Source organism: Bufo bufo, chromosome 7, assembly GCF_905171765.1.
Source record: "Bufo bufo chromosome 7, aBufBuf1.1, whole genome shotgun sequence".
NCBI lineage: Eukaryota > Metazoa > Chordata > Amphibia > Anura > Bufonidae > Bufo > Bufo bufo.
Window position 1 is genome coordinate 20,508,314 of NC_053395.1, and position 17,850 is coordinate 20,526,163.

General features: G+C 47.8%; 1 protein-coding gene across 1 annotated transcript; it reads right to left on the minus strand.

Annotated features, from left to right (window-relative positions):
* Nucleotides 1-4,756: 4,756 nt before the first annotated feature.
* Nucleotides 4,757-16,626, minus strand: COPS3 (COP9 signalosome subunit 3). The gene is made up of 12 exons (XM_040441943.1): nt 16,443-16,626; nt 14,291-14,420; nt 13,107-13,219; nt 12,983-13,032; nt 9,762-9,854; nt 9,295-9,474; nt 9,071-9,211; nt 8,815-8,988; nt 7,626-7,712; nt 6,394-6,507; nt 6,107-6,187; nt 4,757-5,036 (listed from the first exon to the last, which is right to left on the minus strand). Exons 1-12 carry the CDS (start codon nt 16,495-16,497, stop codon nt 4,983-4,985), a joined length of 1,272 nt encoding a protein of 423 aa, XP_040297877.1. The 5' UTR covers nt 16,498-16,626; the 3' UTR covers nt 4,757-4,982.
* Nucleotides 16,627-17,850: the final 1,224 nt, after the last annotated feature.

The following is a 17,850-nucleotide window of genomic DNA, read 5'->3' on the forward strand; positions in this document are numbered from 1 at the left end:
ATTGCAGGCTTGATTTCAGGATTTTTTGGGGTCCGGCATCTTTTTTTTCGCTGGAGCGCGCCCCAGCCAGTAGCGTTGCTCCGTGCTAAGTTTTGAAAGCTCGCGCTCACCGTACTTTTAGTCCGTCTGCCTCTTGCCACTCCGCCCCCATTATAGTCAATGGGGACCTGAGCAGCAGTGAACTAGCGGCAGGACGGATCCGACAGGCTGTTCCCCTGCCGCTAATGTGAAAGTACCCTAAGCTACCGTCTTTCCCCGAAAATAAGACATCCCCCGAAAATAAGACCTACTTCCAGTTTTGCCTCTCGCAGTAATATAAGGCATCCCCCCGAAAAAAAGGCCTCCCCGATAATAAGGCCTCCCCGATAATAAGGCCCCGCCAGAATATAAGGCCCCTGACGCTACCGTAGGGCGTATGAATCCTCTGGACTGTAGCGGCGGCTGCCGCCGCACAGCTCACTGATTGGCCGCAGCGCATCCAGAGCTGTTCAGGCGGTGCGAGGTCTCTTTAAATCAGAGAGCCTGCGCTGCCGCCAGGAGAAGCTGCCGCCTGCTGCTCGCTCTGCCCTGACGGAATCTGGCTGACTCGCGATTAGACAGTGAGTCGCACGGGGCAGGAGCTGGGCACACTGTGTGGAATCTGGCTGGCACGGACACACAGGGGTGACTGAGGTGGTGGGGGGGGAAATGTTTGATAAGGTAGTGGGGGATTTCTGGTGACGGTGGGAGGGGGGAGAGAGACTAAATAATCCACTGTCCACTGGCACAGGGTAGTGGGATCACTTAAAATGACACAGGGGGATCAGAGGTGGGAATCAAAATGACACAGGATGATCAGAAGGGGGTACTACCGTAAAATAGTAATCCCCCTCCCCTCTGATTCTCTTGTGCCATTTTGATTCCCCCCTCTGATCCCCATGTGTCATGGAAAATAAGACATCCCCTGAAAATAAGACCTAGCGCATTTTTGGGAGCAAAAATTAATATAAGACACTGTCTTATTTTCGGGGAAACAGGGTATGTAAATGAGCTCTTTCTGGAAAAGAAAGCTGCCCTCTGGCTCCACCTGGTGGACATCTTAAAAGCACAAAGTCAAGCAGCAGCTACCGCCATATGTGATACTTCAGTTACAATTCTTTCATTGCACCTGCTTCTTTAAAGGGGTATTCCTGTTGGTAAAAGATATCATCTATCCACAGGGGGTCCTACCGCTGGGACACCCACCAAACATGAGAATGGGTACCCGGTAACCCTTGGATCACCCTATGAACAGAGCTGCAGGTCGGGCATGCAAACTACCACACTACTTACCAGTAGGGGAGATCCAAAGACAGCTTACTACAGCGCTCACCTATTTCCGGAACTCCCATAGAGATTAATGGAGCGGCAGTTCACACATTTTTATTTTGGAGGGCTCCGGCTCTGAGGGGTACCCATTCTCGCGATCAGGTGGGCCCTTCACCGATCTAATAGTTCTCCCCTATCGTGTGAATCAGGGATAATACCCCTGATATTGTGACCCTTGTGCAAGGAAAGAAATGGTGTACCCCTGCCATATTTAAAGGGGATATGTGGGGGGGGGGGGGGGGTACTGAAACCAAAACCAGTTGCTAAAATAAAAGGGTAGAAGCCCTCAGCTGTTTTTACAACACTTCTGAGATGTAAAAAAAAGTCAATTTGCAACTTCAAACTTTTTGCCACTTTTGAAGAGAGCTGGGGCAGGGATTACCAGAAAGGGTCGTGGCCTCCAGGAGTCCGATAGTCACTGCAACTTATGCCAGAAACGGGCAGTTCAAATCTATGGCAGGCTCCTGGGTGCTGTAGATATTATTCTCCGGCCTACAGACTGTGGCGCTTACTACATATGGTTTGTCTCACAGCAAAGGACTTTTCCCTAAGGCCCCTTTCACACGGGTGAGATTCCCGCGCGGGTGCAATGCGTGATGTGAACACATTGCACCCGCACTGAATCCGGACCCATTCATTTCTATGGGGCTGTTCAGTTGTGCGTTGTATGAAAATCGCAGCAAGCTCTATATTCTGCATTTTTCACACAACACAGGCCCCATAGAAGTGAATGGGGCTGTGTGAAAACCGCAAGCAAGTGCGGATGCGGTGCGATTTTCACGCATGGTTGCTAGGAGACGATCGGGATGGGGACCCGATCATTATTATTATTTTCCCTTATAACATGGTTATAAGGGAAAATAATAGCATTCTTAATACAGAATGCTTAGTACAATAGCGCTGGAGGGGTTAAAAAAAATAAAATAATTTAACTCGCCTTAATCCACTTGTTTGTGCAGCCGGCATCTCTTCTGTCTTCATCTTTGCTGTGCAGTAGGAAAAAGACCTGTGGTGAGGTCACTACGCTCATCACATGGTCCATCACCATGGTGATAGATCATGTGATGAGTGCAGTGATGTCATCAAAGGTCCTTTACTCAGGTCCTGAAGAAAGACTAGAAGCCGAGCTGCGAGAACAAGTGGATTAACCACCTCCGGACCGCCTAACGCACAGACGCATCCGGAAGGTGGTTGATTCATTCCTCCTGGACGCGCCGGCGCGTCATCTCGCGAGATTTCCTGTGAACAGGCGCGCACGTTCACAGGAACGGAAGGTAAGCGAGTGGATCTCCAGCCTGCCAGCGGCGATCGTTATGATAACAAAGTAAATGTATCGGATCGATCTAAGTTGCTCACCTACCCAATGTCCAGTGGTCTGCGTGGGGGCTCTCACTGTCAAGCGTACTCCTCGACGTACGTTTCGCTAATGATTCTCCTGAAGAAGCATTAGCGAAACGTACGTCGAGGAGTACGCTTGACAGAGAGAGCCCACACGCAGACCACTGGACATTGGGTAGGTGAGCAACTTAGATCGATCCGATACATTTACTTTGAATATGTATTAATAACTTAATCTGTTCGGATAAGATACAATTTAACACATGAATGCCATTTATGCTCACTATATACCCATGTTTAATCTGCTTCACACCGGAAGTAATTGTATTACTATGGCTAGATGCAGCTTTAAATAATATATGCTGATCTAGATTCCAGATATAAAGCACCTTGAAAGTGATTAAAGCAATTAAAACAATTTAATCTGCCAGCAGTCGATGTATTGTGGACTGCCTCTTGAAGCACGCTGTATGGTCTCTACATTTATGTTTGTATGTTTTTTTTATGTCATAATAAAATTTAACTTTATTAGGTAAATATGTTTCCCGATTCTCTTTGTCGATTTGAATACCTTAGGGTGTCTACTTTCTGAAATGGGGTAATTTGTGGGGTGTTTCTCCTGTCTGGGCATTGTAGAACCTCAGGAAACATGACAGGTGCTCAGAAAGTCAGAGCTGCTTCAAAAAGCGGAAATTCACATTTTTGTACCATAGTTTGTAAACGCTATAACTTTTACCCAAACATTTTTTTTTTTATCAAAAGAGATGTAGAACAATAAATTTAGAGAAAAATTTATATATGGATGTCGTTTTTTTTGCAAAATTTTACAACTGAAAGTGAAAAATGTCATTTTTTTGCAAAAAAAATCGTTAAATTTCGATTAATAACAAAAAAAGTAAATGGCAGCAGCAATGAAATACCACAAAATGAAAGCTCTATTAGTGAGAAGAAAAGGAGGTAAAATTCATTTGGGTGGTAAGTTGTATGACCGAGCAATAAACGGTGAAAGTAGTGTAGGTCAGAAGTGTAAAAAGTGGCCTGGTCATTAAGGGTGTTTAAGCTAGGGGAGCTGAGGTGGTTAAGGGGTTAAATATTATAATATATATATAAAAAAAATATGATTTTTTTTAACCCCTCCAGCCCCATTGTACTATGCATTCTGTATTAAGAATGCAATTATTTTCCCTTATTACCATGTTATAAGGGAAAATAATACAGTCTACACAACACCTAACCCAAACCCGAACTTCTGTGAAGTTCAGGTTTGGGTACCAAACATGCCAATTTTTCTCACGCGCGTGCAAAACGCATTAAAATGTTTTGCACTCGCGCAAAAAAAAAAAAAGCGCATTTTCCCGCGACGCACCAGCATCTTATCCGGCCCAAAACCATGACGTCCGTGTGAAAGAGGCCTAAGACTGTAGGATGATACACCATTCTTAGTAAAACTACACCAATGTGGACTTCTGTGTCCTTCTTCTAGCGACCGGTTGGTGTCCCTCCGATCCAACCTTCTAACTTGATGAAAAGAAATTTAAAGGGGGTTTTCTGAGCCTTTTTAACAGACCGGTGGGGGGTCTGACGCTCCTGTAAACTCAGCAGCTTTCCCTAGGCCAGTGACGTCATAGTCCTCGGTCACAGGGCCCAGACGCAGCGATTCCATGCAGGCGCTGTGCTTGGTAAGCTGCAAGACTGCCGTGGCCCTACCTTCTAAAACAGCTGACCGGTGGGGGTCCCGGGTGCCGGACCCTCACTGATCAGGCACTAGGGACCTATCCAGAGGATAGGTGAACAGTTAAAAAGGCTTGGAAAACACCTTTAAAGAAAACTATTCCAAATGTCCCTCCTGGCACCAGAGCTCAACTCCATACCGTAGGCAATCACCTAGGTCATCACTTGTACACAGAAGCTCAGTGGAGACAGGAGCAGAATTTTAGCAGCATCTCTATTGGATTTCTTTTTTTTTTTCTATTTCTTCCAGGAAATGGGCCCAAATCTTCTATTAACCCTTTAGACTTCTACGTGACAGGGCAGTACTGCTCTCCCTGCTGCACAATGACGGGTCCAGAGACAAATTCACAACAGACTTTATTGGTATAGGTCGTTTTCCGCTCCTTGGAGTAACTTTGAACGCATACAGGGCTGAGAGAGTTTCATAAATATTGGTTTTCCTTTTTTTTTATTTTATTTTTATTAATGTCCAGGCATAGAGGTGGTGGCATTTCTCTCAGCTTGATATCGAAGACGTTGTTTTGCATTGCTGACGATCCAGGGGTGGGGGTGCGGAGCCGTCCCCTTCAAGAATAGCTCGATGGCTTGTTTCCTGAGTCGTCGTCTTGAGAGCCCATGCTCTGCAATTCACAAGAGGTCGGGGGTCAAGAAAGAGCAACTGTCGTCTGTCAAGCAAACTCTATACCGTGCTGCAACCTTTAACAGACCCTGCTGTAACCTTTATGTACAACCCTGGAGAACCCCTTTAAAGGGATCGTCCAGGACTAGAAAAACAAGGCTGCTTTTCTCAAAAATCAGCGCCAAACCCGTCCATGGGCTGTGTCTGTCTGGCATGGCAACTCCGCTTCTTTGAAGTGAATGGGGCTATACTGTAATACCGTGGCACTGTCTCTCTAAGAAAGCAGCCATGTTTTTATAATCCTGTATCAGCCCTTTAAGTCTCTGTGCGTTTTTCAATATCTGAATAAAGTTTATTGCTACAGACTGTTTCAGGTCATGCTGGGAGTTGTAGTGCCTCCACAGCTAGACACCAAACTAGACCTTAAAGCGAACCTGTCACCATGATTTTGCGCATAGAGCTGGGGACATGGGCTGCTAGATGGCCACTAGCTCATCTGCAGTACCCAGGTCCCACAGCTCTCTGCGCTTTTATTGTGTTAAAAAACCGTTTTCAGTGATATGCAAATTACCTGATATGAGTCCTGTAGCCGGAGATGAGTCAAGCTTCAAGGAGCCCAGCACCGCCCCGCGTCCTCCGAATCTCCTCCTTGCCGGCTGACGTCACAGAGCTGGAGCGCCGAAATCTCGCGATGCGCGAGCTAGCGCATGCGTAGTTCGTTCCCTGTGCTGATGCCAGCACAGGGAATGAACATGATGCAGACACTGCGCATGCGCTAGCTCGCGCATCACGAGATTTCGGCGCTCCAGCTCTGTGACGTCAGCCGGCAAGGAGGAGATTCGGAGGACGCGGGGCGGTGCTGGGCTCCTTGACGCTTGACTCATCTCCGGACACAGGACTCATATCAGGTAATTTGCATATCACTCAAAACGGTTTTTCAATACAATAAAAGCGCGGAGAGCTGTGGGACCTGGGTACTGCAGATGAGCTAGTGGCCATCTAGCAGCCCATGTCCCCAGCTCTATGCGCAAAATCATGGTGACAGGTTTCCTTTAACTGGATGATTATTACCTTCTGAACAAACTGTGGGTTCACCGTGATTTCTTGATCCATTGCTTTTAATCGATCGTCAAGGTCTATACAGCGCAGCATCTGGAGACCGGAGACAAAGGAGTTAATTCAGCGACGAGCACGGGGATTTCTGCAGGCCCAATTCCAATGCATGGTACGGCCGCAGACATTTCTGCAACTGATCTGCCATATGCACATTCCCCCATATAGTAGACTGCGCTGTAGACCTGGCCTTCAGGGGAACACAGTACCTCCTCCCCAAATACCTAGAGGGTCCCAATACTTACTTCCTGATCAATATTGTGAAGCATAGCAGGATTGTTGTATTTCTCGGGATTATCATGAAAGCACACCATGCCATCCTTCTGATTAATACTTGCGAAGATTTCTCCATCTTCTATCTGAAAGGGTTAAATGAAAGAAGGTAATAAGATCATTTTTTTTATTCCAGGCAAAATTACATCAGTCCTCGATATGTTCCAATATAGCGGTGACTGCATTTACTCACTGTTTGGCAGCATTTCACAGTCCATAGTGGAAGCTCTAGCCCAGGGATCAGTAACCTCTGGCACTCCAGACGTTCTGAAACTACAACTCCCAGAATGCTCCATTCACTTCTATGGGAGTCGTGAGAACAGCCAGGCATGTTAGCATGCTGGGAGTTGTAGTTTCACAGCAGCTGGAGTGCCGCTCTAGCCCCTTGGAGGGTCAGTTTGCTGTCTGCCTGTTTCTAACTCTGCACAGGTTGTAATATAACCTGACCTCACGGGATTTATTAGCTAGATGATGGCTGCCTGGGACAACACGATGCAGAACCTGCAGGTGGTTTACAAGGCACTTTAACCTTGCTGCATTAGGTGACCACGTGAGTGACAAGGAAGCGGAGAGAAGTCTGTGCAGGGAACCAATTCAGCTTTTGTTTTGCCTGGCTTATGGACAGGTATGGCAGATTGATAGGATATGCCTTAGAGGGGTTGTCTCATATGAGACAATGAGGGCATATCGCTAGGATAACCCCCCATTGTCCGAAAAGTATCGAGAACTGAGTGGGCCAAAGTGGTGGCTGGAGGACTTCGGTCTGGCCACCGATCGCTCTCCCCATACAAGTGAATGGGAGCACACCGCACATGACTGGCCACCGCTCCCATTCACATCCATGGGCCCGTTGCAAATAGCAGAGCCAGTTCTCGGCTATTTTCGGTGGTCCCATAGAAATGAACGGAGGGCGCATGCGCAGTGCGCCCTCCACCACTTTTGGGGCTCCGTTTAGGACAATGCCACCATTTTCTCAGATGAGACAACCCCTTTAAATGTTCGATAGGTGCAGGTCCCGCCTAAGTGACCCCAAGGTGAATCAAGAGCAAGCCGTGCATGCACAGCCCCCCCCCTCCATTCGCTGTTATGGGAGCTCCAAAAATAGCCAAGCACTGGCTCAGCTATTTTCTGAAGTCCCGAAGCAGTGAATGAAAGGGCTCTCCATTAATGGCGAGTCCCATGATGCATTGTAATCATTTCTTACCATATACAGAACATATTTTTCAGCCTCTTGAGCACCGGATAACTGAACTCGACTGGCCATGTCTTGTAATGAAAGCGTTAGGAAGGTCTGGAAGAAGAAGAAGATCAAGAGAGCAGGTAGACAGAGGACTAAACACTGCAGTCAGTCACTTGTGAGGAAGGATGAAGAAAAGGAACATTTTCACTTTGTAACAGATATAAAGCCTTAGGCTATGTTCACACCTTCATTATTTGCTACAGGCAACTTCGATACAAAACTGCAGCAGAAAGGCGGCCACCTGGATTTCTGCCACAGATGTATCCACACAAGGACTAACGAGCATTGCTCCAGATCTTAAAATCCGCAGCATGGCCATTATTTACACTGCATTGTGAATGCTCGCACTGGATGCAGAATGTCCGCGGATTTGATGAGGATTTAGGTGCAAAACCCACGCCAGCTCCTGAACACGCGAACTATCCAGTAAGATGGCGGCACCGATATGACTACTGAGGTTATAGTATATCTAATGCACCTACCGGCAGCGCCTAAAAATCACGGTGAAATTCCCAACAAGCCAGGGACTTAACCATGATCTGCAGACAACGGTAAGAAGATCCTGAAGCCAAGCTATGAAGTACGTTTCAGATAATCCAGCCCTGGGCTATATTTGTCACATGCCGGATTATTAGGATCTCCAAACACAAGGTTAAGGCCAGCCTCAATGGGGCCTGGGCCCCTCACAATGTACTTATCTCGCATCGCTTATGAAGCCGGCACGGCCGCCGCTGCATCTCCATCATGCAGATGAAAACATTGGGGGAGGCTTGTCCCCTTCACCGCCTGCCATTGGTTCCCGCCCCCTCCGCCACCCGAATGTTTTCATCCGACCGACCGGGAGATGCAGCGGCGACTGTGCGGGCTTCAGAAGCAAGGTGGGTGTCGGGGTAAGTACATTGTGTGTGAGGGGCCCGGCATATGGGAGGGGGCCTTTCAGGGGTCACTTTTGAGACGCCCAAAAAATCATGGTAGTATCGTAGCTCGTATTTGTCCTCCATTTGTGGGAATGCGAGTTCTTGCGAATATAACAAGATTCTCCCCTATACAGAAATCTTACGGTTGCTGTGATAGGACAGCAAACTCTTCGGCTACAAAGAGCAGCCCAGCCGTATCCCCTATGCATGTGGGGGGGGGGGGGGGCGTCACTTACTTTGGTAAGCCTCTGTATATTCTTCTTGTACAGGGAGGACAGGCATTGCTTCACCAGCCCCATGTTATTGTCTCGGGTGAAGGTCTCGCTGTGTTTGTTCACCAGGTTCCGCAGCTCGGTGGGGTTGTTGGTCGAGTAGACCTGGGCCAGCTCGTGGTAAGCGTTGCTAAGAGGCTGCAAATCAAAAAATACCGCCAGCTTCAAAACGATCCGCAATCCTACAAACACCTCAACGTACAATCCTACAGCCGCTCACCTTAATAAATCTACCGACGATCTGTGAGGTATATTTAGGCAGCGGCTGAACTTTTCCTAGGAGTATCAAAGAAACTAGGATATACTTCTTATAGGATTCCAACATGATGTGACTAACAGCCATGGCCGGCGTCGTGATCGCCTAGAAAACAGACATGTCAGACGATCCATATACTGCACATACCTGCTGTATGACAGTCACGTCCTATGTGGCTTCCTACCTACCTGCTCGTAGAAGTAAAGCGCCCTCTCGAGGTTCTTCAGCCCCGTGTAGATCATCCCGCCGTAATAATAGTAGCACAGGAAGGGCCTGGCGTCGTACGCTCCGTTCTCTTTACATATGTCCATCATATCTACATCTAAGTAAGCGAGCGCCGGCTTAAAACATTTCGCTAACAAGCAGAGCTGCGAGAACAAGAGGAAGAATTTACATAGGGGTGAAAAATCCACAACTCTAAACATATTAGATCATTATCCCCCCGCCCCTGAAATAAGGCTTTAGTAGGACCGCAACGTTCAGTGCCTACAGCTCAGCTGCATTGTCTGATGGAGTCCAGGGTCATCTGAAATCAAGCTCTTCTGCCATCAGTGGATCGGACTGCTATGCCGTCCCTCCGTCATGCTTTAAACTGCAGCTCTGCTCGCTCACATTGTTTGTACAAGGACGCTGTACAGGAGACAGAATGTGTTACCTGGCAGAGATCTGCGTGAATTGAGGTCAGCTGATTTGTATTCATTTGCATCTTGTCTATGGCTTGTCTGAGAACACAGATTCCTCGTAAAGGCTGTGAAAGGGAAACAGAGAAATCTTGTCAAGTGTGGATCCGATTGACAGAACCCGCATAAATAGCAATTCCACAATGTTGCTTTACAATTTGGGGCTGAAACCATGTACATCCAAGATATGCTACAGGTGCGGATCACAAAGTAATAGGTATAGGCCACCTAGACACATTGCAGATTCCGTGCGGATAAACCGCAGTGCCAGCAACGTGTATGAGATTAGACAAACCTCATGCGCACTTTGCTTATTCGTACCAAGCAGAAAAGGACCTGCCGTGCGGACTCTGAAATCTGTAGCAGGTCGATTCTTTTGTGCAGATGTTACCCTTTTCAATGCAACGTGTGGAAAAACAACATCAAAACCGCAAGTTACGCAATTTTTGGTGTGGAAACGTACAGAAATGTGCGCACAATTTCCGCATGACATCCGGGACTCATGTGCAGGTATCCTTGGAGGCTATGTACACCTTCAGGGGCGATTTTATTTTTATTTTTTATGATTGCATTTTACTCATTTTGGGCCAAAAAGAATTATTTTTAATTGTTCTTTATTAAAGATATGGAGTCGTTCTGTCACAAAGGGGTTAGGGTTGTTGCGATAACAAAATTTTGATTCGATTTCGATACCATAAAGTAATGCGATACTCGATACCACGCGGAAAAAATAATAAAACACCAAAAAAGCCGAGTGCAGTATGCATTTTTTTTTTTAAAATGGCTAATCGCACAGTTTTCATTTATTATTTTTTTCAAATATTTTAATAGTTTGGACTTTTCAGACGTGGCAATATGTGATATGTTTATATATTTTATATGTAAAATTAGGAAAGGGGGTGATTTCTACTTAATAATTTGGTGTTTTTCTTTTTTTTACTTTTTATTTAATAACTATTAGCCCCCTAAAAGGGGTTAACTGTTTTTGTAGCTATGTGAATAGTACTGTCACTTCGTGCCGGTCATCTAATAACCTAAATCTCTAAATTACTTAAAGGTCAAACACTTATTTAGTTCGCAGTCTTACCAGTAAGATCAGGATTCAACTATAATAAGTGTTTAAAATGTCAGAGATCAGGAGCCGTCAGCTGAGCTGCCTGACGGAGCAGAGTGAAAATTCAGAGCCTGCTACTAGAGAATCTCAAGGCTGTACAGAGACAGGGATTAAAATTTTTAATAAAGACCAATTGAAAAAATGCTTTGTAGCTGAAAATGAGTACAATGCAATAATACGAAATTGCCCCAAAAGGTGCACATAGCCGTTAAAAGGGATTTGCCACTCCTATAACAGCTTAATCCTTCTGCTGTGAAAAGTCCTGTAAAGATTTTTGAAAATCTCTGCTTGCCATCAACAATTAGAATGGATGAAACAGCAAAAAGAGACTAAGAATAACATGCACACGAACGTATGCGTTTTGCGATCCATTGTAATAATGCCTATCCTTGTCCGCAAAACGGACAAGAATGGGACATGCTCTATTTTTTTTTTTCGCGGGGCTACGGAACAGACATACGGATGCGGATAGTACACGGTGTGCTGTCATCATTTTTTGCAGACCAATTGAAATGAATGGGTCCGCATCCTATCCGCAAAAAAGACAGAACGGACACGGAAACAAAATACGTTAGTGTGCACGTAGCCTAAGGCCCCCTGCACACAAACACACGTGTTCCGTTGCCATATTGCAGACCGCATATGCGGATTCGCAATAAACAGACACTGTTCTGTGTGCATTCAGCATCACAGATGCGGACCCATTCACTTGAATGGGTCCACGAATCCGGAAATGCGGAACGGAACCCTACGGAGTGCTTCTGTGGGGTTCCATTCCGTAAAAAGATAGAACTTGCTCTATCTTTTTGCGGAACGGGCGGATCACGGACCCATTTAAGTTGAATGGGTCTGGATCCGTCCCGGAGGCCGCACAAACGTTCTCCGTGCATTGGGGACCGCAAATTGCGGTCCCCAATGCACGGGAACGGAACACATACGTTCGTGTGCAGGAGGCCTAAGAGGCACGTTTATCAAGACCGACGTTTTAGATGCCGGTCTTAATAAGCCCCATTGCCGATGGTGGATCCGCCGCAGTTATGAAGATGCACCGGCCTCTCCATAACTTCGGAGCATCCAGCGCCGCTTCTAAATGTAATCAAAATGGGAGATGGTCGGCACTTGATCCTACTGGGCGCCGGCACGGGAAAGAGAAAACTCCAAGAAACAATGTAACAAATTCCCAGCGGACGCTTTTTATTCCAGATAAGTATCCAAACACAAGGACGCGTTTCAGACTGTCCAGTCTTCATAGCTGACCAAGACTGGACGGGCTGAAACGCGTCCTTGTGTTTGGATACTTATCTGGAATAAAAAGCGTATGAATTGAATGGAACGAGCGTCCGCTGGGAATTTGTTACGTTGCTTCTAAATGTAAGACAGCTTCCGAGCTGTCTTACATCAAACCTTTTTCTACGCCTGGAACAGACGTAGAAAATGGTCCCCTTGCCCGCTCACGCCATGCCCACTTTTTTAGATCTGGCGTGAGCAGGGCGAAGTCGCAGATAGTGGCACAAGTAACTGTTGTGCCGCAATCTGCGCCTGAAATACGCCTAATTTAGGCGTATATCAGCTTGATAAATGACCCCCTAAGGTTCACACTACTACTAGGGCTACTCGGTGACCAGAAAATGGTGCGATCTGCGTGAGTCACATGATATTTAACCCCTGCTAAACACACACAAATAAATCTGTCGACAAGTTGCACCCGACTTACGTTGAACTTTACACTGGAAAAGCTGCTCATTTGCAATCAGTGACCAGCAATCCAGCAGGACTGTATTTTCGTGTTGCAGTTAAGGCGACCACATTCCCAGTTATTACTTGGGAGGTCGCAATGTGACCGTGTGGTCGCGGAGCTCCACGTGAAGCCCTAGTCTTATCTGCACTGATACACTGCAGCAAACAAAGAATACAGGAGAGAGAGAATCGTGCTGCTGTGAAGAGGGTTACATCAGGGCAGGTTTGCATCCTCCCACTGCAAACACTGAGCTCTCCCAAGCAAGCAGAAATCTTAAAAACCACGAGGTATACCAAGTGGAGAACGTACATCGTACATTATACAAGGATGCAGCCGACACTCACCTGTTTTCTTTCCACAAGTGCATTTGTTAACTGGTGGCAAAGACCAGCGACTGTGAATGAGAAGAGGGAAATTCAGTGCCCGCCGGGTACAGGACCCCCCCATCCCCCATGGGGTCATACTTACAGGTGTCTGTGGCGTATCTTATGTGCTCCCCATTACACGTGCTGATGAAGAGCTGGACTTGGGAAAACAGGGTCTCAAAATCAGGAATACTGGGCATGGAAAACTTCACAAACCTGCAGAGGAGAGAGCAGCAGCACCGTCAGCAGTGGCCCCAAGCAAGAGAAGATGTGGACAGGGGCCACAGACATCAACACAGAACTGGAGTTATTTCTAGGAATCCTGGTGCCCTGGGCCCAACCAGCTCCTTTAAGAGGGACCAGTACATGTGGAGATGCACCTGTCGAGCTCACGGGGGACGGGGACGTATGGTTAAAGGATGATAATGACCTATCATCGGGATATAAGTTACTGGATAACCCCTTTAATGAGGTCTTGGACATGCTCCTTAAAGGGGTATTCCCATCTCAGACAATGGGGGCATATTGCTAGGATATGCCCCCATTGTCTGATAGGTGCGGGTCCCACCTCTTAGAACCGCACCCTTGAAAGTCACGGAGAGCGCACCACGCTTGCGCAGCCACCGCTCCCATTCTATGCCAGCGCTCAGCTATTTTCGGTGGCCCCATAGAAATGAATGCAGGGCCCACGCCCGGTGTGCCCTCCGTGACTTTCAAGGCTCTGTTTACGAGATAGGTGCGGGTCTAAGAGGTGGGACATAACCTAGCAATATGCCCCCATTGTCTGATATGGGAATAACCCTTTAATGTCCCTGCCCCCCACGATTAAAGGAAATTACACCATGTCTCTAACCACCACGTGCAACTCCTTTCCTCCAAGTGACCTGCTTGCAATAGGCAGATCGACTTAAAGGACACTAGCCCTAGTCTTCTTTCCCTTTAGGGTGTTCTATGTGGAGTTACCCTTTAAAGACATACAGTACCTGGATTCCTCCCCCCCCCCCCCCCCCCCTTGACGGAGGACCTTGTGAAAACATACACTATGCGCTACCCAAAAGGGGTCAGCAACCTCCGGCACTCCAGGTTTTTCTTAAACTACAACCCCCAGCATGCACACTTACTCAGCTGTTCTCAGACCTCCCATAGAAATGAATGAAGCATGCTGGGAGTGGTAGTTTCACAACAGCTGGTAGGCGGAGGATGCCGACATTTGAACCACATCAGAAGGGGGCACCAACCACCCTCCTCCCCTATAGACATAGACTGTAGTCCCAGCTCTATACTTACAGAACAGCGAGGACCCCCAGGGAGTGCTCCTGGACATCCAGGGCCCCCAGCACTGTATCCAGGTGAGAGAGGTTCTTGGCCAGCAGCTCGCCGCTCTTGTTGATGAGCTCACACAGCTGGGTCATTTGTCCTGTAATACAAAGGGGAAGGGTCTTATACATTTCGTCCATATCAGATGCCAATCAGCCTACAGTCCCCTTACATAGGCACACTGGGCGAGCATGCATCTGTCATCGGCTTATCTGCCCTGAGAATAAAGGGATGGGGCATGTTAAAAACCAACAGCCTGATCCTTCTCTCACCTAACATCTAACATCTGCCATCAGGGGGAGAGTCAGGAGACCTTATACACATTTACCTAATGTGCCCGCCAGATATCTCCAATGCCAAGCAGAGCCGCCTTTCTGCGGACCCCCGATGAGAAACCCTCCGCATACATCAGTGGCTGGCTCGGCTATGTCCAGCAGTCCCGTAGAGGTGGCTGTGCATGAGGGGGACCCTTCTGGAGATAGGAGCGGGTCCTCCCATTTACGAGATGACGCAACCCCTTTAAATATTTGGCCCTGGCTAAAATAAGCCACGGCGGCCATGTTTATCCTGCAGAGGCCACTGACAGCTGATCACCGGGGCGCATGCACTTGGGGTATATATTCACACAGTGCAGTCACATCTATGTGATTACAGCCTTAAAGGGAACCTGTCATCGGGATTTTGTGTATAGAGCTGAGGACATGGGCTGCTAGATGGCAGCTAGCACATCCGCAATACCCAGTCCCCATAGCTCTGTGTGCTTTTATTGTGTATAAAAACCGATTTGATACACATGCAAATTAACCTGAGATGAGTCAGAGCTTGAAAATATGACTCTTCTCTGGTCACACAAGTAAGATATGACTCTTATGTTAATTTGCATATGTATCTAATCGTTTTTTTTACACAATAAAAGCACACAGAGCTTTGGGGACTGGGTATTGCGGATGTGCTAGCGGCCATCTAGCAACCCATGTCTTCAGCTCTATACCCAAAATCCCGGTGACAGGTTCCCTTTAAAATGGAGCTGAGCAGACGGGGAGCCATTCTCTCTCTCCTATTCAGAGAGATGTTTCTGTTCACTGACAGCAAGCAAAGGTATTGACACTGTAAGTAACTGCAAACACTCCAACATAACCCAAGAAAGGTCCTGTAACCCCTGCAGGACGTCTGGTGGCCGACGCTGGAGTCTTCGGTGTCCATACTGCACATGTAGCGGAGGAAACCCAACGGGGACACGGACCCATCTCACATCATCCGCCCTGAACTAAAACATCTCACAGCTGAGGCTCTGTCACAACGGCATCTAGTCTAGAACAGGGATTCCCAACCTGGGGCCCTCCAGCTGTTGCAAAACTACAACTCCCAACATGCCCTTATATCTGTAGGCTTGTCCAGGCATGACGGGAGTTGTACTTTTGCAACAGCTGGAGGGCCGCAGGTTGGGCATCCCTGATCTATAGACAATCTTCTGCCAGCTACACACATCTGTCTCCCATTCTGTTTGTTACAATGTATCAGCGTGGAGAAATCAGGCTCTCTCTCACAGAGGACTAGTGTCTGCACTGCAGAAAATTGTAACAAACCCTCAGCTGTGAGAAGCATGACTGCCACAACCCCTTTAAAACTACATATTACGCCCCCCATGACTTGCAAGCACTCCCAAAGTTTCCCAAAGGAGGTGGGAGAGAGCCTTGCGGTCATAGCCAGTCGCCCCTTATGGGTAACATGCACAGCACAGTAAAGTCAGCCTCATAAACTGTGCAACAGAGCATGGAGGTCTGGATGTAAATACTAATGTTCATATTCACTGACAGCTAGCAGAGGCATTGAACATTACCAGGATTTGCGGCAGGCTGACACTAGCTCACAGACACTTCCCTGCACCGCTCCAAAGTGGAGTTTCCCATAGCAACCAATCAGCTTCCAGCTCTTACACTTCACAGAATGAAAGCACTCATCTGATTGGTTGCTAAGGGTGACGACTGCTCCACTTTATTCAGAAAGCGAGGGGGGGGGGATTTCCATACATTTCCTCCCCTCTGTCTCCGGCCCCTCACCCTCATACACAGGCTACACCCCGGCCTCCGGCCCGCCTCTCCTCTCCTCTCTCTCCCCTCACCTTGCGAGGACAGCTGCCTGACGCTGTTAACGAACTGCTCCAGAGCGGACGCCATGGTGCGGGATCTCTCCCGCCTCCCTCCGCAGAGGAGAGCCGGTGCTGGGACCCGAGAGAGAGCAGGAGCACAGGGCCGAGCTCACTCACTGCGCCGAAATCTCGCGAGCTTCCCCGCAGCCAGGCGCGTAGTGAAACCTCGCGAGAGCGCTGCCTGTCAGGGGAGGGCTGGGCCAGGCGACGTCACGGCGCGAACTATCGCGATAAAGTCACCACCTAGAAGGTTAGTGCGGAATGAGTCGTGATCGCTGCTGCTGGTTCTTCAGCAGTGGTCACCGGCCCGGCGTCACGTGACTGCTCCATGACATCTAACCCCCATCCTACACACACAGGCTGCTAGGGCATGATGAGAGTTGTAGTCCCTCCGCAGGTTTCAGTCTAGCGATCGTCAGTTATAACGAAGGGCGGATGGATTTAGAGGGATTGTCCAGTTTTGCAGAAATACGTACTTCCTCTTTCTAAAGTACTATATGCTTCAGTTCATTGCCATTTTTTAACATGGATGCTTGCAGTCAGTGAATGGAATCATTGGGGGAAGATTGATTAGTCCTGTCTGATACTTAGGCCTGGTTCACACTGTACCCTACAAATGATAGCGCAAAAACTAACACTCCTTTCCAGACAAACCACGCCTCTTCACGCCCCTTAAATCAGCACGGCGCAAAAAGTGTCTAAAACACATGAAAAAGTGATGCAAAATGTACATCATTTATTTATTTTTCCACAAAAAAAATAAAATAAAAACACTGGATAGGGGATATACTAAGCGATCCACGAGGTCTGACCACTGGGACCCCCAACATCTCTGAGAACGGGGGATGGAGCAGCAGGTCGGTCGTCCCCCCCCCCCCCCCCCCCTCCCCCGCTGCTCCATTCATTGTCTATGGGACTGCTGGAAATCCAGGAGGACAGTCCTATAGAGAATGGAACGGAGGGGAGCGCGATCGACCTGCTGCTCCATCGGGGGGGGGGGCAGAGTGGTCAGACCCCAACGGTGAGCTAGATACCCCCTATCCAGTGCACAGGAGATCACGTGTAGTAACCAGAATACCCCTCCTCTCCTGACTGGTCTGGATTGTCTATTTCTATGGCCCGATGTTGTGCTGTTCCTCTATTATTCCTGCTAGAAGCAGGGGGGGCCTGACATTGGCAGCACGGATTTAATAGTGTCAGATAAGGCAGGGGCACAACCACAACTGGTGACCTCCAGCTTTACCTTTGTTTGTAGACTGCTGGCAATGCGTCTAGTAGGAATAATAGAGGAATGAGACAACATAAAGAAATAAGAATAGATAAGAAATGTTATTCTATGGGGAATGTAAAAAGTTGTTTCTAAAACAGACAGGTCCAGAGA